The 20,637-nt window shown below is 45.1% G+C and overlaps 1 protein-coding gene across 4 annotated transcripts in view; it reads left to right on the forward strand.

Annotated features, from left to right (window-relative positions):
* The window catches only part of COLGALT2 (collagen beta(1-O)galactosyltransferase 2), a 77,920-nt gene extending 57,492 nt beyond the window's left edge, over window positions 1-20,428 (forward strand). Inside the window, exons 6-12 of one of the 4 annotated variants that reach the window (XM_080648596.1) lie at window positions 1,059-1,178; window positions 7,993-8,069; window positions 11,612-11,718; window positions 12,809-12,941; window positions 14,129-14,256; window positions 15,886-16,092; window positions 17,578-20,428. In XM_080648596.1, the coding sequence (XP_080504722.1) occupies window positions 1,059-1,178; window positions 7,993-8,069; window positions 11,612-11,718; window positions 12,809-12,941; window positions 14,129-14,256; window positions 15,886-16,092; window positions 17,578-17,854 (1,049 nt within the window). In that variant the 3' untranslated portion in view covers window positions 17,855-20,428. Of the gene's footprint in view, window positions 1-1,058; window positions 1,179-7,992; window positions 8,070-11,611; window positions 11,719-12,808; window positions 12,942-14,128; window positions 14,257-15,885; window positions 16,093-17,432; window positions 17,548-17,577 lie in introns of those variants that run through there. The other 3 variants (XM_080648597.1, XM_080648598.1, XM_080648599.1) reach the window with 3 other exon arrangements.
* The last annotated feature ends 209 nt before the right edge of the window (window positions 20,429-20,637 follow it).

The raw sequence follows: 20,637 nt of genomic DNA on the forward strand, positions 1-20,637 counted from the left end.
GGAGGATAGAAGCTCTTTTCTTTCCTGTTCTTTTCTGTTAATGCCATGAGACAGCTGATTTGGCAGGTGATCCTGCTGACCAGAGGAAATCTCATCTGCACAAAATAGAGAAGGCTCTGTGCAGGTAATTCTCTCTGGAAAGCATAGATGATTCTAGCAGTTAACAAGTCAGAAGCTTGGACACATGGACCAGAGCTTGGCAGACTCATTCTTTTAATTAAGCAATCTTCTCATTAGTCAAAACTGTGTCTGCTGCTGGGTCCCTAGGAGACCATCTTGATCCCTACATTCCTAGCTATCTGGTTGAATACAGATGCTGTGTAATATAACTCTCGGAACTAGCCAGCTGGGACTGTAAGACCAGTGTTGAATACGAGAGGGCTGTGGCATATTTCTGGCAGGTTCTTCACAGGACTTGAGATGCAGACTTTCTTTTGTTCCTTTATGAATTTGTTCTAGAAGTTTCGTGTTCATTGGTTGAGGCCAAATCCAGGGAACTTGCTCTCAGGGAGCTTGCTCAGAGAAGAAATAAAATCAAAGAGAGTCATGGAGAATTTAAACTTCCTTGCTTTTTATTTTTTGTTCTACATATGCCTAGATTTAGCTCTAGTAATCTGTCAGCCTTACAGATTTTCCTGTTTGCTTTCATATCAAATATGGATTTTATTCCTCATTCTCTCGTTATTTCCTGTAGGTGGATTGCCGTGTTCCATTCTGTTCTCTGGAACGGGAATTCCTTGCCTCCTTTTTGATCCCTTCATGCCTTTAGTGTTCATTTCAGACCACAACTATGCTTTTTCTTTAGAGAGAAAAAATCAATTTCCTCCGAGCTGAAGAATGGCCCAGGCTTTTTATTAGACCCCAATGCTGTGTTATACTTTCTTAATAAAGGAGCATTTTTGAGGTCTGCAGACAGTGCCTGAAACAGCTACTTGTTCAATATCAGAGCCAAACCCAGCACCAGCCACAGTCCAGCCTCCTTTTCCATAGTTATCACTATAGAACTAACAAGTGTTATTTTCTGATTGGTCGGCTTTGTCCCTCTCTTGGGTCCTCAGGCATCCAGATGTACCTTTGCAACAGAGAGCACTACGGCTACCTGCCCATCCCCCTGAAGCCCCATCAGACCCTGCAGGACGACGTCGAGACCCTCATCCATGTGCAGATAGAAGCGATGAGTGAGTGACCCAAGAGCCTGTGATGGCTCTTGTTCCACTGCCACTGTGACCACAACAGACACACCTCCTGTGCCCCAGGCCTGGAGTCTCACAGCCATCAGTCAGCCTTGGCTGAAACCTGGCTATTCATTTGTTCATTTATTCTTAAGCGTTCCCTAATGTGAAATGTGAACAGGACAAAGTCTTTTCCCTCAGGGAGCATCCGTCCAGGTGGAGAGCTGGGTACACAGTAAATGCATTTCACACGATGTCATCAGGGCTATAATGGTGCTTTGTGTTGGGATTTAAACTCTAACTTTGCTGCTTTCTAATTATATGACTTTGGGCAAGTAATCTAACTTCTGTAGTTATACAATGGAGATGATGAAAAGTTGTAGACTTTGGGGGAAGATGTTCAGTGATATATATAAGAAGTCTAATTAACTACAATAATTATGACTTCATCTTAATAATAGCTTATGATGTATCAGATACCATACTAAGCATTTTTTTAAATATATTTTAATTGATTTCAGAGAGGAAGGGAGAGGGAGAGAGATAGAAAAACATCAATGATGAGAGAGAATCATTGATTGGCTACCTCCTGCACACCCCCTACTGGGGATCAAGCCTGCAACCCGGGCATGTGCCCTTGACCGGAATTGAACCTGGGACTCTTCAGTCTGCAGGCCGATGCTCTATCCACTAAGCCAAATCGGCTAAGTCTACTAAGCATTTTTTATATATTGTCTCATTAATTCTTACAACAGAGCAATGAAAGGGGTTTTATTATCTCCATATTAAAGATGAAAAAATTGAGGCATAGAGAGTTTAAGTAACTTGCCCCAGATCATTCTGCTAAGGAAATGACAGATTGGGTTTTGAACCAATCTTGTTGTCTCCAAAACTTGTATCCTTACACACTGTGTTGTTATTGCCTCCAGGTCTACATGATGTCAGATGCTCAACAATCAGTAGCTACACTAATAATTATGTACATAATTGTTATGTATGTAATGTACAGGTGGCTAAGCAGAAAGCTACAGATCCACCCTGCCTAGGGAAGGATGTTGGAAATGGCTTCCCAAAGGAGGGCATATTTGCACTGAATTGTCACACAGGATCCAAGAAATTCAGGATGTGTGCATGTGGGCAGTGCGCAGGATGTGAGCCCAATCAGAACGACCTCTAATGTATAAGAAAGGTCACTCAGACTGTGGTATGGACACTACAGCATAGGGGGTCCAGTATATCTCTCTTGGTGAGGAATGATGGTATTTGGGATGTAAGCTGTAGCAGGGAGGAGATGAAAAGCAAGCAGATTTAGGATATGTTTTTGTGGTAAAGCCAACAGGACTTACAGAGACCTGGATGCAGCCCGTGAGGAAAGAAAGGAATCAAAGATGGCTCCAGGATTTTGGACTGGTTTACCATTTAATGAAGTGGGAAAGGCTTCATGGGAAAAGATTTGGGGGAGAAATTTTGATGATGTAAGTTTAAGATATTTATTGAACATCTGAATGGAAAGATTAGGAGATACTTGGCTCTATGAGTCTGGAGTTCAGGAAGAGATTCCAGCTGGAGACAGACATTTGAGGTCATTTGAATTAAAAGAATATTTGAATCCATGGAACAGAGTGAACTTGTTTAGTAATAGAACATCGAAAGAGAAGAGGAAAGGGAGGAGGACAGATCCCTGGGGGAGATGAACAGCCAGAAAGCTGGAAGGAAAAAATGAGAACTGTTCAAGAAGGAGCCAGATGCTGCTGAGAAGTCAAGTAAAGTGAGGATAGAGAATTGATCATTTGTTCTATCAAGATAGAGATGTGTGGTGACCTTGATAAGAGCCACTTCAGTGAAACGATGGGGACACAAGCCTATTGGAGTGGGCTGACGAGATAACAATGGGGAGATGAGAGAGTGGGATCTTGTTGGGGTGGAGAATAGAGGAATAGGATGCTGGCTGGAAGGCAGTGAGAGATCAAGGCAGAGGTTGTTATGTTTTGTGTGTTATTTTTTAAGATAGGATTTTAGCATACGTGTGTGCTGAGGAGAACATTATAAGGAGAACTTGATGATGTAGAAGAGATGAAGATGATTGTTAAGGTTGAAGACCTTGAGAAAACAAAAGGCGTTATAACCCAGGACAACATTGAAGAGGTTGTCCTAGATAGGAACAGGGATGCTTCTCTCACTGTAGCCAATGTGTAGAAGTCAGAAGGTGTGGGTACAGATGCTTCTGAGTTTGTAAACTTAAGGTCAAAGGAAAAGGCAGGTCTAATTTGACTTTGAATATTTTCTCTATGACATATATAGTCCAATCAACAGCTTGAGAGAGATGTTGGAGATTTCAGAAGAAAGAAAAAGGCATAAAATATATCTTTCAGAACATAGAAAGTAAATTTATTGTGGAAGTATATAGTTGCATATTTGGCAGTGTTGAGTGCCAATTTGACATCTGTGGTTATAGTTTTGAAATGACTCAGTCAGAACAACCGTGTGAATTTCTCTTGCGGTATTTTTCTCGGTGGTGTGTAAATGGACAATTGAATTTAACCAAGATTGGGGTTTTGCTAAACAAGATCAATGGAAGAGACTTAAGAGTGTTTACTAGGAATGGTTAGAGTGCTGGACCATGAGGTCTGTGTTGGGTACTGATGGAAGCAAAGGCATGAAGGCCATGATGGGTGCAGGCATGGGAGTGGGTCACTGAAGGAATGCTTGTTGGTATTAAGGTCTAGGACCTGGGAGCACTAGGCTGTTAGATCCACATGGATGCTGAGGTTTCTAAGAATGATAACAGTGAGACCATGAGCCAGAAGCCGTAGTTATCAGTGTCTGAAGGGGCCTGATGTGGAGTTAGGTGGTATGAAAATAAGCATCAAAGAAGCTAGGAGTTTTGGAGGATGAAGGATAAACAGTTTGGAATGAGTGGTGGGAGCTGCACAGAAATTTGTGGGTGTGCTTCCTTCCTGTACAGCAAATTTGGGGGTGAATTACAGGAAGCTAGAGATTATGAAAGTGTTAGAAGTAAATGGGTATGAGGTATGAGAAGTTTGCTCTTGCAAATCAGAGCATGAGATGATGGAAATCTTAGGTGCCCATTTTCAGCAATGACATTTTGAGGCAACAGAATGTCATGTAGATTATTAAGAATATTGGACCTTCCCTGGCCAGTGTGGCTCAGTTGGTTGGGCATCATCCCGTGCAACGGAAGGTCGCTGGTTCGATTCCTAGTCAGAGCACATGCCCAGGTTGTGGGCTTGATCCCAGTAGAGGGGTGAAGGGGGCAGCTGATCAATGTTTCACTCTCACATCAGTGTTTCTCTCCTTCTTCCCCTCTCCCTTCTTCTCTCTCTAAAAATCAATAAAAATATTTAAAAGAATATTGGATCTGAAGTCATAAGGTCTAAAACTGAGTTCTAGCTCCTCCCATTACTCACTATTTGACCTTGGGCAAGTCTATATCTAGGTTGGTCTCAATTTCTTCATCTCTACAAAAGAACAACAATAAAAAAGAAGCTATAAAATGACATGGTGAATATGAAAGCACTTAAATTATAAAGCACTTGAGTGTCATGGTCAAAAACAGAGCTCTTTTTGTGGAAGAAAATCATATTGACAACAGTGTGCACAATGAGTTAGAATGAGGCAAGAGTAAGAGCACATGAGTGTTTAAAAAATATTAAAACACCCCACGCATGGTGAATGAGCACCTGAGCTAGGGTGGTGGCTAGAGCAATGGAAGTTCAGGAGAAGTTATGGAGAAGCATTAGGGTTTGGTCCAAGCATAATTTCTCAAATACTTTTCCAAGTGTGACTGGGCTGGTATGTTGTTTGCTGGATGGTGGGTGCTCCAGAAGCAAGGACTTAGCTAACTGAGCTACTGTGAACCCAGACCCATTGCCCAAGGCCAACTTGGCTCCAAGGACTCCCAAGGAATGGCTTTGGTGGCAGGGTGGAGCTTGGCGGTTAAGAGTTCAGGTTCAAGAGTCAGGCTTAGGTTCAGATATCAGTTCTATCAGATCTGTGACCTGGGGCAAGTCATTCAAGCCTTTGTTTGCCTATCTGTAAAATAAGGACACTCATAGCTACCCCACGGTACATGTTGTAAGGAGTAAATAAATGTGATTACATATGCCAAGAGTGTGTAGCCCAGAGTTCAGTAAGTGATAAGAACTCTGTAACAACAGCTATTATTATTCCTAGATCTTGAACCTATCGAAGAGCCAATGAAACATGTTGCATCAAATGTTGGTATAGGGAGGGACTATGTATCGAGAGGGATTCAATGAGGGTCTAGATCAATTATGAATGATGGAGTCAGACATGACCCCAAACAACCTGTGATATACCTAACTGTCAAGTTTTTTAGGTCTGGCTCAGTGGTCGGCAAACCGCAGTTCGCCAGCCACATGCGGCTCTTTGGTTCCTTGAGTGTTCTAACGCCACTTCTTCAAAATAGACTCGCCCAGGCCGAAAACCGACTTCTGTGCATGGGCCACGAAGTTTCAATCGCACTGTACGTGCGCGCCCGCACATGGTATTTTGTGGAAAAGCCACACTCAAGGGGCCAAAGATCCACATGTGGCTCGCGAGCTGCGGTTTGCCAACCACTGGTCTAGCTCTATCATTTCCTGTTTTTCCTATGACTTAGCTCTCTGCCTTTAGTGGCAAAACCCAGGCGTATTATTCCTCTAATTTTTGCTCAATGGTGGTTTTCAGGAGCCAGCCACTGGGTTTTTTGGGGAGCACTTCTCCTATGAATGCAATGACCTCCCATGTTTGATGGAAGCAAAGTGGCTGAAAGCAGTCTGTTTGGCTGACATGTTAAAGCCACACAGGCCATGTGAGTGCCAAACAGAGACCAAGAGTATGGAAAGGTAACTCAAAAAAATAACCCCCTCCCAAGTCTAAGAAGGCCCGAGGAGGGAGAGCCAGACAGCCCCTCAAACAACAGTATAAACAAGGAGGCGTTTATATGTTACGTTGCTTTCTCTTAGAAATCTAACTCTGTACATGGTGGACCCTCAATAAATATTTGTTGATGTTAAAAGCAACTAGTGAGGAGTGAAGTGGAACAGAAAGGACCAAAACATTCGGGGTTGCTAATGGCAACAGAAACATGTGCTCTGTGTCTGCACAGAAATTGGATGGATGGGTCAGGGCTGATGTAAGAGCCCAACTCTGATGTTTGGCTTAGGAAACCTGTCTCACTGTCTTTTAGAACTTCACATTACTTGGTCATTAGTGAGACTGGATGTCCTGCTTTCTCTTTAATATCCCAGTGAAGGGTAAGCTAGTTCAATAATGCCCTTTGGACAGTATCTCAGTCAGGATGAGGCAAGTTATGCTGGTATATCAAACGGTGCCCAAATCTCCTCAGCTCAATCCAGCAATGGCTTGTTCCTGGCAAAGTCTGCCGCGGTCTGATGTCTTCCCTGGGTTGCTGCCCTCCATATGTGGGTACATCACTCTGGGCTGCTTCAAATGTGTGGCTTCTCCGTATCACTGTGGGGGTTGGGTTGGGGTGGGAGGGGGGTTTGGAGAGTGGAGCAATGGGAATTCACATGGTCGTGACTAACTTCAAGGGTGAGGAGCTGTTTTCCTCTCACATCCCTGGGACGGAGGAGAATGGATGCTGCTGAACACTAGTAAGGACCATCACTCATAGGTCTTCACGCAACCCAGTACCAGCTTTCATTTTAAATTCTGTGTTATCTCTTTAAGAAAAACCAAACCAGTACTTTGAATTTGTGCAATACCAGAAGTCTTCAAGACTCTCTCAGGTTTTTCAACCAACATGGCTATCAATCTTTAACATATATTGTTTGTAAATATAGTGGTGTTTTTTTGAGTTTCAAATAATTAAAACTTTTATGAGTTAAGATATATGTCCCTTCCATCTGAAAACTTCCTTGTTAGCCCTGTTCCAGGTTCTGGGACTGGGCTGGCCCTCAGAGCTGAGTTTGTATTGAAATAAAGGACCTTTTGTGTACCTGTAGCTAACCCTGCCTGGCTGGGATAAAAATAGTCCTAGGCTTTGACCATTTTAACTGTATAGGAAAAGCATTATTCCGAGAGAGTCCGGCCTATTTCTGAGCCCTTTCATCATTGGCCACCGTAAGTTATCCTGGGCTAAGAGTTATTGAGTATTTATTATGTTAATTTACTGTGCCTGCCTGGCATGCTGGTATCATTTAAATTTTATAACATCCTAAAAGATACGCTTTTATTATCTTGATCTTACACACAAAGAAAGGGGCTAAGAGAAGTCACCTAACTGTTCCAGACTTTCACAAACCTAAGTCTGGACCCAGGTCATCTGACTACAGAGCCCTCACCCTCACCCATTGCCCTAAATGCTCTGACAATAAGTCTTTTTAAGAAAATTTTTTTTGTTGATTTCAGAAAGGAAGGCAGAGGGAGAGAGAGAGAGAAACATCAATGATGAGAATCATGAATCGGCTGCCTCTTGCACGCCCCCTACTGGGGATCAAGCCCACAACCCCAGCATGTGCCCTGATCGGGAATTGAACCATGACCTCCTGGTTCATAGGTCAACACTCAACCACTGAGCCACACTGGCAGGGTATCTGACAATAAGTCTATGGGAAATGGAGCAAATATTGCAATCTGTGTATAAACAAGTGCTCTCAAAGCCAGGGCTCTGGCTGGCAGGTTCTTGTGTAGCCACTCAGTCCTGGAGAGGTTCTGAGTGCTTGTCCCTGCCCTGGACATGCAGGTTGTGTTCCTAGAGATCAGGCGAGTGGATGCAATTTTGTGCTCTGACCTGCACTAACAAAGCCCTCTGCGTGTTTCTTGTGTCTTCCAGTTGACCGTCCTCCAATGGAACCCTCCCAGTTTGTCTCGGTTGTCCCTAAATACCCAGACAAGATGGGATTTGATGAGGTAGGAAAGGTGTCTATGTGTGTGCACGTGTGTGCAAGTGTGTAACATGCTTGTATGTTTATATCGACGCACAGGCCTGAGCATAGGTCTTGGAGCCAACAAGATGGGTTTGGCTGCTGAAAAGGCACTGAGGTCTTGAGAAAAATTACTCACTTTTCGTTGTACCTCAGTTTTCTTATCTTAAAAAGGAGCATCATGGTAAAAGTGAATTAATCATTGAGTCGGAAAGAAGCTACTGTTGAATGGTGAAAGTGAAATTTGATGTTTTTTCTAAAATATTGTCATATTTATCAACCTTTTTATCAAGACTCAAAGGTAAGGTAAAGAGGATATATGTTTTCGGGATTAGAGAACTTGAACTTGACTCTGAGTGGGTGGGAACTGTGCTGGACCACTCTGAGCTTTATGTTCTCTCCGCTGTTCTTCCAAGAAAAAGGTCGGAGGGTAGGGTTGAGATGACAAAGAAAAAAGAGAACGAAGAAACTGTTCTAAAATTCTGCCTTTCCCCAGGCAAGAATTTCATCATAGCTCGCTGAGGGCCGTGTTTATCAGTAAGTTTCAATTGCATCAAGCATGAAGCAGAAATATAAAGAGATGCCTCTCTGGGTAATATGTCCCACACCACATATATGATACTTGGCAGGGCCAGAAACGGGACTCCCAAGTCACTGACTCCTTCATGGTTCCTCATGTCCTGTATTCAGGAGCTTGGTGGTCTAGAGGCGAGTCAGGAATCCACACCCTGGAAGCTTTCTCACGGAATCTGGATAGGTTATAGGCCAAGCTTTGTGCTCTGCGCCCATTGCAGCTGTTCCATTGAAAGGAATGTCCTGATTTATCACCTGGTATCATATAATGCACGTTCCCTAAGTACAGCCATTTAAAGAGCTGCTGGCACTGGGAAATGGAGTTCTGTCTATAAAATTGACTTGGGGGCTGAACTACTGGGATGGGAAGAAGTCTTTCATGGATATCAAGTGGGAAAGAGCACTACTGAGCAATTTGCACAGAGGGCAGAATGAGGAGAGATGGTTGGAAGTGTGGGAGAGAGGACTTGAAGCATAAGTGGCTTTTAAAAACCATCAGGGCCGCAGAGAACGTTGGTCTGCACTGTGCACTGGACGGGCTCCCGTGTGTCACTGTAGCTTTCCTCCCCTGGAGCTGCTGGCTCCCAGGTGAAAGAGCCTGTGTCTTCACATATGTCCATCTTCCTTCTATAAACACATTCCCTTAAGGATCAAACGGAAGCAAATAAACGGGACAGGATCTTCTAGCTCTGGCCTTGCATTTGGATGTGAGTGTGATGACTGGGTCACTCGGAGTTGCCTTCTGAAAAGTGCCCACTCTAGGAAGTGACACAGCCACAGGGACTCCGCTCTCCTGGGCCCAGGGTCAGCTTCTCTCTGTCCTGAATAGGATGGTGGAAAAAAAGATTTTTGGGGCCTTTCCCACCCTCCCAGGACTCTCCGACCTCGGTGGTAGCGTCTGGGTTGCATTTGGCTGTGTGGCTTGGGCTCTGTTTACCGTGCACCAAGCATGAGCGCGCTGTCTGTGTTTTTCCTTCGTGGCTGCAGTTTTTATTGCACTTGTCCTGGGAGGAACTGGGACAGGCTTGTTATTTCCTAAAGTCATCCCAGGCCAGAGGTCCTTGGTGTGAGGGGACTTTTTTGTTGTATTTCTGTTCATTTTTTTGTTTTGTGGTTTGCTCTCCTGGAGTGACCCCAGGTAGCTCCTTGTGTAGCCACAAGCAATGCCCTTTCCATATCTGTTAAACTAAGGGATAGAATATGGCCCGTCGCAGTATGAGTCTACACAGGAAGAAAAGGAAATATGAAAGAACACCACCCATGAAGTTGTAAAATCACAAGTACCAAGGCAAATGGTCACCATAGAAATTGTGTTTTTAAAAAATAATTACCCAGTTAGGTAAACAAAGGAGGTGATGAAATCATGACGCGCCTGACACACTTTGCCCTAAATCAAGTGGATGATTTTTTAAAGAGGTCATCATGGCCCCCCCTTCACTTTCTTTGCCCAGAGCTTTATAAATGAATGGAAATGAGAATATTTTGTAAGGAAGAGTTGCAATTTTAGTTAGTGTAGCTTTGTATCCCAATAAATCATACAACATCAATAAACACACTCAGAATGACCATATGAACCCAAGTTTTACCCAATCTAGTCTGAACTGCAGGCTGGTTATAGTTACTTCTTTATTCTGGACATAGCTTAACGCAACCCTATTATGAAGCGTGGATCATAGAAGTTTTCCTCTGTACTGGATTTGAGAGATGAGTTTGTTCAACTCCCTCTCTTTACAAACAAGTGTCTGGACCCTGTAACATGAAATATCATCTCGATGGTTAAAGAGGTAGCCAGCATCAGCTGACTTACTCCTGTAGGTTTCTCCTTTTCCATGCTATGTGTCGATCATTTCTTGCTGGCAGCTGACGTCTCCCTCACTTTGAGGACTAAGTGGGTTTATTACTGCCCGTAGGAGAGACCTTATTAATATATTAATTTACCTATAATAGCATTCACGAGGCTTTAGGTCCTTCTGTGGCCCCTTAAACCTAGGAATAGTTAGGACAGCGTCATTTTCTGTAACTTCCTGTTGTGGCCTGGTAATAGGTATGTGTTTAGTGCAGCCATCAGGAATGTAGGGACTAACGTGGGTGCACAGGTGGACCCTGCCCTCGTGGGGGATGATCTGAGTGCACCTTCTTTGGGACGAGTAGGAGTCCTCTCTATACCTTTTCCCACGGATCCACCTGGAAATTTAGAGTTTCATTTAAGCCTTCACTTAAGCCTTTCTTTCCATTTCTCCCTTCTCTCTTCCTCAAAGGGCTGCCCCTGAGGCCATGGCTCCTTCCTTTACCTCTTTCAGAAAAATGCCCTTGTCTTTAAGGAAGTTGAATTTTGACACAGAAGCTACTAAAATTGAGGCCTTGATCATTCCATTTGGAACCTTTGGAAATAAAAGGAATGTGTTAAGACTAGATTTTTCTCATTCTTTGACTTTAGACAGAGGATATACATTATAATAATAGCTGATATTTAGTACCCATGAGATAGGACCATTATTATCCTAGTTTTACAGATGAGGAAACTGAGGCAGAGGAACTGATCCGAGGCAAACACTAGTAAATAACAGGATGGGAACTCAGGTCTGCTGATGAGTTTAACCACTTGCCAAGCTGCCTCCTGCCCCTTAGTGCCTATGCCTAGATTTAAGTCACTATTAGCCTCCCGGAGAGCAACTTTTTCAACTTTCCTGTCTCAAAAACAAGGTGGAGGTGTTCACCAATGAACATCAGAGAAACAGGGAGGGTGAAGTCACCACAAATGGCTCAGTTTTTAAAGTAATTCCATTTGGATTCATGTCATTTGACCTGATATGAAACATAAACAAATCTCCAGTTTCCACTCCTTATTCTAACTGAAACTTTAAAACGTTGATGCTACATTTACTTAAATTCTCAAACAGCCTAAAAAAAGACTTGAGTCATCTGTGTTTCCTTCTCCTTTTCTCCTTGCGTCAGATTTTCATGATAAATCTCAAACGCAGGAAGGACCGGCGGGACCGGATGCTACGCACCCTGTATGAGCAGGAGATTGAGGTCAAGATCGTGGAGGCTGTGGATGGAAAGTGAGTTAGGTTTCTCTTGTAACCTTTGCAGATGGGGTTGGAGTGGGGACGTGTCCTATCTGATGGAGTAGTTCTGGGTGAGGAGAATCTGTGGCCATTAGAATATAGACGCATTTTTGTAACAGCCCCATGCAGCCTACCTGGGGAGACATTATGACTCATAGTAGCATAGAAGTTAATTTCACCATGTAGATCTGGACCACAGTCCACTCACCGTCCAGCCATCTCTGGTCTTCATGACGCTGAAGGCTCACGCCGGAAGTGATGTTCCCGTCTCTGGGGTTCTTGCAGTGGTTGAGGTGGTTCCCAGCTTCCTGCAGTGTATTGAAAAGAATGTGTTCAGAGTTGCATTCAGAGCCTGGTTTAGAGCAAAGTGTCTACTAGTAAACTTGGGCGACCCAACGAAAATGAATGGGAAAAGTTCATAATGGTCTGTGTATGCTGTTGCATGAGATGCTGGCCACAGTCGGTCTGGGCTGATCGCTTTCCCGAGAATGGCAGGCAAGTCACATAGGGTACACGTTAGCTCCCTTCAGGGGGGTTTGTTATTGCTGATGTTATTTTCTTTTGCTTTGCTTTGACCTTTTATTTGACACCCTCCTTCAAGGCATGGATTTTGCAAAAACTGCAGTTCCAATGTTATATGCATGCCTCTAAGGAGGATAGTTAGAAGCTGTAGTGAGAGGTCTTATTATTCCTTTAGGGAATCCCATAAGTGTTTCTTGAAGTGTGTCCAGGACACCCATGGCACAGTCCCCAGGGGCTGGGAAGGGGACTTAATGTTCCTATTAGCCACTTTCCTTCATGAGGAAAATACTTTTCGAAGTTGTCAAAAAACGTGACGATACTTAGAGCGATGTTGGGCATTGTGAGGGATACACCAACTACAAGACACCCTCTGCTCTCCACAAAGCTCATACAGCCCCCAGGACATGTGAACCGCGGGGAGCTCCTAAGGAGTTATGGGAAACCTGGGACGTTTTTCTCAGTGTGCATGAAGGCTCTGGGGAGCACACAGAACTCTCTTTCTGGCTTCCGTGGTGGGGACATCTCGCCTTGTTCGTTTTCAGATGTGTTCTGTGTCATGCAGGGCGCTCAACACTAGCCAGCTGAAGGCCCTGAACATTGATATGCTGCCTGGGTATCGAGACCCCTACTCCTCCAGGCCTCTGACCAGGGGTGAAATCGGCTGCTTCCTTAGCCACTACTCTGTCTGGAAAGAGGTAAATGATGCTTCATGTACGTGTGCATTTTGTAATGAGGAGGAGGGAGAGTGGGACTTCATGGGTGAGTGAGGGCCAGGTGCAAGGTGAGCCCATCACTGTTGTGGAAATACACTTGAAAGTTGAAATTGCTCCGTGTCTTCCTCTGACAAAGGCCAGCCACAGAGGAGGGGTAACCCTGGGTCCTTTGGGACAACGACAGGGGAAGATGCCCATGTTCTCAGGGCCACACTCCTGTTGATACATTCTCATCGTTAGTAGGGACGCCTTGTATGTGTCTAGCATGTCATCATTTAGTAAGTGATTTCATACAAGAAGACCCACAGAAGTCACATGAGGTGGGTCAGGAGGGATGGGCCCATTTTATCCAAGAGGAAATAAATCTGTTGTCTAAACAAGAAGTGGCAGAGCCAGGACTTGAACCCATATCTTACAGATCAGACGATGGTGGTGGTATTGGAGTGTGGGGTTCTTGATCAAGGTTCAATTCTCACAAGAAAAGGAGAAGGCTCTGAAGAAGGGCCCCTTGACTGCCTTCTCTCTTTGAATGCTCCAGTCTAGGCCTATCTTTTTTTTTCTTTAAACTTTAAATGAAACATAAGAGAAATGTATAAAAATATGTAGATTGTAAAACACGGGCCAATGAAATTTCACAGACTGAACAATGCACCCACATTAACCAGCACCCAGATTCTGAACAGATTGCCAGCACCGTAGATGCACCCCCTCTACATTTCCTTCTAGTCACTGTCCCCCCAGTAAATCACCATCCTGACTTAATGACAGCAAGAATAGTTTTGTCTTCTTTTGTACATATATATATATATATATATATATATATATATATACACACACACATACATATATATATATATATATGTGTGTGTATATATATATATATATATATATATATATATATATATATGAATAGAACCATAGGGTATGTCCAATCTCTCAACCTTATGTTTGTGAGATTCATTTAGAACATTTAATTTGATTGTAGAGCATACATTCTTATTGTTATAAATATACCACAGTCTGTTGATTCATTCTACTGTTGACTTAGAACCCAGTTATGAGCTTTTACATATGCTACTAAACTCCTGGCATTTTAATACTTATTTGTCTCATAAAAAAATAAGTATCAAACATTTCATAGAGTGTCTTCCCACTGATGACCTTCACAGGTAATTGACCGAGAGCTGGAGAAGACTCTTGTTATTGAGGATGATGTGCGTTTTGAACATCAGTTTAAGAAGAAGCTGATGAAGCTGATGGATGACATTGACCAGGCTCAGCTGGAGTGGGAACTGATGTGAGTGACAAGGCAGACTTATCAGAGAGCTCTGAGAGGCACTGGGTCCTTTCCAGGGGCAGTGAGCCCCACCTCCCCCACTGGTAGGAGATACACCTCAAGCTTCCACTGGTTTTCTCTCCATAAACATTACCAGAAACCAAAGAAGTGAGCAGAGGATAGCCACTGGTTCTGCATGTGTGTACTCTGCATGGTGAGAAAGAAACTGCGAGAGATTCTTTTTGAGACCTGGTGTCAGCCTGCAGATCAGGGGCCTTCAGACAGAGCACACTCACTCGGGAGCACAGTAGACACCCCACCCTCGAAGCACGTGGCCCATGGAGGGGGTTTATTCCAGGGCAAGAGTCCTGGGTCACACTGGGCCTCGGCTCTCAGTAGAGCAGGTTCCCTCTGTGGGTGGGGGAGATTGAGCAAGGGGAGGGCATCTCTGTTGGGAAAGGAAGCTGTGCAGCAGGGAGAACACTGACAGCTGGGTTTGGTGGAGGGTCAGAGGCTGTTGCAGGAAAACCAGGCTCACCAAGGGACTGGTGGCTCTGAACTGACATTAATGAGTTAACAATGGGTTAATACTCATTGTCTGCCACCTCTTGGAATTGAGTTCTCTTTCTCTCTCTCTCTCCCTCCCTTCTTCCCTCTCTCCCTTCTTCTCTCCCTCCTCTCTACTTCCTCCTTCCCTCTCTCATTTTCTTGTTAAACCAAATGACACTTTTCTTCTCTCCATGAGGCAGAAAGTTCCCAAGCCCTGCGTTCTCCCCCCAGCTGTGCATCACAGGCAATCCCATCCCATCAGAGCCTGTCCCTTTGGAGCACCTGCTTCAGACAGGCTGTCCCCGCCCCTCCCATCCTTGGAGGGAAAGCCAGCTCTGGGCCCAGGCGGAATACTTGTTCTCTCAGAAAATGCACCCTTCTAAGCTCAAAAGCAACCTAGCAGTGGCTCCACTGACCCGTGGGAAATAGACCCAGCCGTCAGTACAGTGTAATAGAGAGACTGGCTCCCTGTCAGACAGCAGCTAAGATGCTCATGGAGAACAGGACATGCACTTGGGTGCCTTTCTCAGAGCAGAGCACGCAGGAGGAAGTGTGGGCAGAGCTAGGGGCGTGTGAGGCGCTGGCATCATCCTCCCCAGGAAGAGCCTTCCGGGGGCCACTCCTGCAGACTGCTTCTTTCCCACAGCCTGCTCTGGCCTGTGTTTACCACCAGCATTAGGAGAGCTTGCAGACGACACAGCAGGCTGAAACTTGGGGGACTTGAACATAAACTCAGGATTCTCACATCTGGCCTTTTGTGTCCCCTGCCAACCCCTGTAAACACAGTGGGAAATCCCATACCACCTTTGGGAAATGATCTGAAAAGACCTTTCATCTCTTTACATCTTAACTTGCTGGCTTAAACACTGTCTCCTAGACAAGAGTAGATGGGATGCTGATAAATGGAGCCAGGGAAATGGCCCCACTGATGGCAGGTGACAGTCATGGTTGGTGACAGATGTGATGTGCTGTGTGGCCTGATGCATTTAATATACAACACAGTGGGTCCAAGCTTTCAAAAGTGTCTACAAAGCTGTGCTCCATTCCTATGGATGTCTGATATTCCAATTGGAATTTTCTCCTCTCCCCACCTCCTTTTAGTTATATTGGTAGGAAGAGGATGCAGGTAAAAGAGCCAGAGAAGGCGGTGCCCAACGTGGTCAACCTGGTCGAAGCCGACTACTCCTACTGGACGCTGGGCTACGCCCTCTCTCTGGAAGGAGCACAGAAGCTGGTAGGAGCTGATCCGTTTGGGAAGATGCTGCCAGTGGATGAGTTCCTGCCGATCATGTACAACAAGCATCCTGTGTGAGTTGCCCTGAACTCCCTGCCCGTCCCATGAGCACAGTGCATTTGTGAATCAGCCTACTCGGTTTCTGGGCAGTACTTGGTATTTTCTGATAGTGTACTGCTTTCCTAGATGATCTCTCCATAATCACACTCCAGGGAGGTTGACTCGAGTGATTATTCCCTTATGGGGAAGGTGAAGCAGAAATGGTGTCTTGCATAGGGGTCCCCTTTAATACCCAATGTGTAATTTAAATGGGCATAATCCACTCTGTCCTCTCCTTGTCTTTGATCTCCTTACTTCCATAAACCCATACACCTCAAGGTGAAGGTCATCTTCCTAAGCATCTCAAAATTTTCAGCTCATTTCTCAGTCCGTTGTGGGTCCTGTTGGCCAGGCAGTGGCTCACAGCCTAGTTGAGAGCGCAGGCCCATGAACAATCATCATGGTATTTTGTGCTACCTGTGATCATGGAGGTGTGTTAAAGAATCAGGGAAAGGCAGGTGGCCTCTGGGGTGGATCCATGGGAGAAGGCAGTGTGATGCTCAGGGATTCTGTAGCCCAGGAGTTGGCTCTGACCAACACTTATCAAAGGGTTTGGTAATTGATGGTTTACTTGTCAGTCTCCCCAATAACCTGTGAGCCCCTCAGGTAGACACAGTCTTACATCTCTGTGTCTTTAGAGCCTAGGCCAAACTCTCTACATAATTGCTGTTCTGTCAATGATTCCTAAATTCCTTAATGGAGCAGGAGACCAGGTTCTAACCTTGGCTCCTTCTCTCAGTTGCTGGGTTGTCTCCTCACGGAGATGGTCTTCATTTTAGTGGTTAAGAGTTCCTGACCTCCATCATGCTCATTTTATCTCCTTGCCCTCTTTTATACAACGTATTAGAGACTGACTTTATCTCTGAATCCTGAAGAAACAGGGAGGCCAACCATCGTCCCCTTAACAGAAAGGAAATGAACACCTATGAGGCGCTCACTGACGTAGGAGCTGAGCAGATGTCGCCTCACATAATCTGCACCACAGCCCTGGGAGGGAGGTCAAGTCATCTCACAGGGACCTGCAATACAAAGCCACGGTGGCCTGCCTCCAGGCCTACGCTAGTTCACTTCACTCCTTCACTGCTGTCCAGATCCTGCTGCTAATTTATTAATCCAGCAACAGGGCATTTTCTACAGAGTGATCACGTTTATGTGTTATTACGGTCCCACACAGAGCTTGATTCTTAACTTTCAGAGTAAGAGCTGAAATTCCTTTTAAACTAGTCATTCCAAATACAACAGAATTATCCTGACTTTTTCTATTATTTGCTTAGATCATCCTAAAGCTTCTAAAGAACCTTTATTGTATTTATAGACCAAAGTTTTCCAAAAGGACACAACTTGAAAGATAATCAGATGAATCCCTAACCATTGAAGAGGTAACAAGCAGGGCCTCTCTCCTTCTCCCCCTGTTCTGTAAGCGCCCTGCCCCCTCATGCCTGTGCACCTCTTGTTTTCAGAGCTGAGTACAAAGAGCATTACAAATCCAGGGACTTGAAAGCCTTCTCCGCAGAACCCTTGCTCATCTACCCGACACACTACACAGGCCAGCCGGGGTACCTGAGTGACACGGAGACCTCGACCATCTGGGACAATGAGACAGTGGCCACTGACTGGGACAGGACACATTCCTGGAAGTCCCAGAAGCAAGGTCACATCCACCACAATGCCAAGAACACAGAGGCCCTGCCACCGCCAACCTCCCTGGACACTGTGCCTTCGAGGGACGAGCTGTGAAGCCTCCACCCGGAGTTCACCACCCTTTGGTTTCTCTAACGGGCCGTCCACCTGTTTGCTCCGGTTTCTTCCTATGGTCACAGTCATCTAACCAAAGTGACTGATCAAAATTAATATATTTTTGAGAGGGGAGGAGAAACTAGAAAATTAAACCCCACATTTCCTAGGATGGCTAGAAGATAAGCTTTATTGCACCCATTAAGATAAACTTTAATGTAGACACCTAGTCCTTTAGTTAATTACCCATTGATACTGGTTCTCACATTAAGGTTGAAAAGTATGGCTCAGAGACTTGTCCAAGAGGAAGGTGATCACAGTGTCACATCAGTGAATGGGTGGGCAACCTTGCCATGCCCTCTGAGGCCACGTCTATTGGTCTAGTGAGCCCACTTCATGTCATAGATGTGACCTTAAAAACTTGTGTAGGTAACAAGTTTGTAGGGGAAAATCAAATAGTTTAAAATCAAATTAATTGGGCTTTTTGTTGAAAGGAATTCTGTCATGAGCCTTATTGCAAATTGAATTTTCTATCAGAGTCCTCACTGTCCAACAGGGATGGGTGTTGGGTCTGTCTGAGCCTTGGCCTTTGACTATCGTGGCAGTCGGAGCTCTCATAACAAGGCTCCAATGGGCCATGTGGGTAGCTTAGTAGATATTTGGGGGTTTGTGTAACTATTTGAGGAAAAAAGAACTCAAACTTTGGCCTTTTTATTGTGGTCATTGGAATTAAGATGCTGTATTTATGAAGATAAATTTAATATATAAGGTGGGAGGGCTGGTTCTGACTTCCATCCCAGGGTTTCAGCATGTCAGACCTTCCACCCCTGCATGGGAATGAATTGCAGGTGTGAGTTCCATGGGTTACTGTTAAAGAGGCAGCAACTGCCCTTGCCCAAGTTTCAGTCTAGTTTGAATTATTTATTTTACAAAGTGGGGGCGGAGATATCTGTATGATAAGGCAGAGAAACAGGTGTTTTGAGCTTTATCGTGTTTGAAGACTAAACACAATGGCACCTTGGGGAGCGGTCAGTGTAGACACATCGGTTCATTCGTCTGGTTCTCCTGCATTTCCCAGGCAGACTGGTGCCAAGTGGGAGATTCTAACCATCCGGAAACAAATGATCCAGGTGAGAGACATCGATCAGAAACAACGGACTGATCAACTGATTGAGGCCAACCACCAGGGAAGCTTCAGGTGGAAACAGGATCTGGACAGACAACCTCTGCTTCCTCCATAGATTGATTTTCTGTCGAAGGCGGAGTTGGACTGCATCATCTCTTCCAGCTCCATCGTCTGTGATCCTCGGCTGTCTCTTGACGGTTTGCTTCAGGTTTATGTTCTTGTGCCGCAAACAGTAGAGCTTTGCCTCTGGAAATAGCCTCCCCAGCATTCTGTGCGCACACGCAGTGTCCCTCAGTGTCCTGATGTTGGAGCAGGGCCCATGGGCGGGGCTGCTGCATGTGACAGCTGAGTGCTCTTTGGTGAGGGCCCAGCTGCAGGACAAGGCAGCTCACCTTCCACAGAACACCAGTCTTGGCCTCCCTTCTGGAATTACCGCTGATATTCCTCTACATAGACTAATAAGCCAGGAAACTGAGCAAGGGGTCTTGGCTGACCAGTTTTTACTGCTTGGACAAACCATCAGAACTTGACTCCTTTTTTTTCTAGAAGCAAAACAAAACAGAAAGCACCTGGAGAGCTTGTGAAAACTCCTTAAATAATCCCTAAGGTTTCCTTGGGTGTCTTGTATTTTGTTTGTGTATTTTAGTGCGTGCGAGTGTGTGTTAACATTCATGATCCTTTTTAATGGGGTGGGAGGTGGCCGGGGTATTGGGAGTGGAGGAGGATTGAGTTGTTTGTGTGGTTTTGTTTAATAGAGAACTTTTTTTTTTTTTTTGCCTCCATCAGCTGGTCTGATGGGTTTCTGAATTCCCATTCTTAAAAGATATTGGTCTTAAATTCTAGAATTTTAGATTAGGGCTGTTCTACTGTGAAGAAAGTTCTGGCTCTCTTAGCCCAGCCATTGCCTCTCCTTGCTCAGGTCTGGAATCCCAAGAACGTTCTTTTGTTGTGAACATTGCAAACTGCAGACCCAGCATTCCTTTAAAGCTGTCTCTTCAGCAACCCAGGGCTTCCTTGACCTCATCCTTCTTCCTGCCTCCCCTCTAGTGTTGAGTCAAGACATCTGACCTTCTCAGTGTCAGAGCTCTGCCTCCAGCCATGACACCTGTTCTCTGCCTCTGGCCGTCAAACCCCACCTGGATTCCCCACCTGGATCCCGGTCTGGATCTTGGGATCTGAGGTGGAATCTTCTGGACAGACGATCATGACCTCAGCAGTGCTGGTGCTGCTGAATGTGGGCTGAGCGACCACGCTTGCAGAGGACACACCGCATGGCCTTGCTGTGGGGTCCCTGGGCCACTGCAGGGACTCTGGACAATGATAAAGAGCCGGCATCCCAGCGCCCTGCCCTACCCGTCATGCTGGGTCATTTCCGGAGAGGACGTGATAAACTACTACTTGCCTTTTAGAGCTCTTTGTGAAAAATTAAAAAAAATTTTTGGCTCAATGCTATGATTGTTCATTGGTTCTTCCAACATGATCAATGGCCAGTATTGGGGTTTTCAGGTTTGCTCTCATACAAAGATGTCGAAGGCCAGAGATAACCATCACGGCTGCGTGATCCTCACGGCAAACCAGAGAGGTTGGCCCCTGACCTTGCTGCCTGTGGGGGTGGTTTTAGATGGCTGGGTGGAGGTGGGTCCGCTAAAAGGATTGTAGG

This window comes from Plecotus auritus (genome assembly GCF_963455305.1).
Source record: "Plecotus auritus genome assembly, chromosome: 12".
NCBI classification, from domain to species: domain Eukaryota; kingdom Metazoa; phylum Chordata; class Mammalia; order Chiroptera; family Vespertilionidae; genus Plecotus; species Plecotus auritus.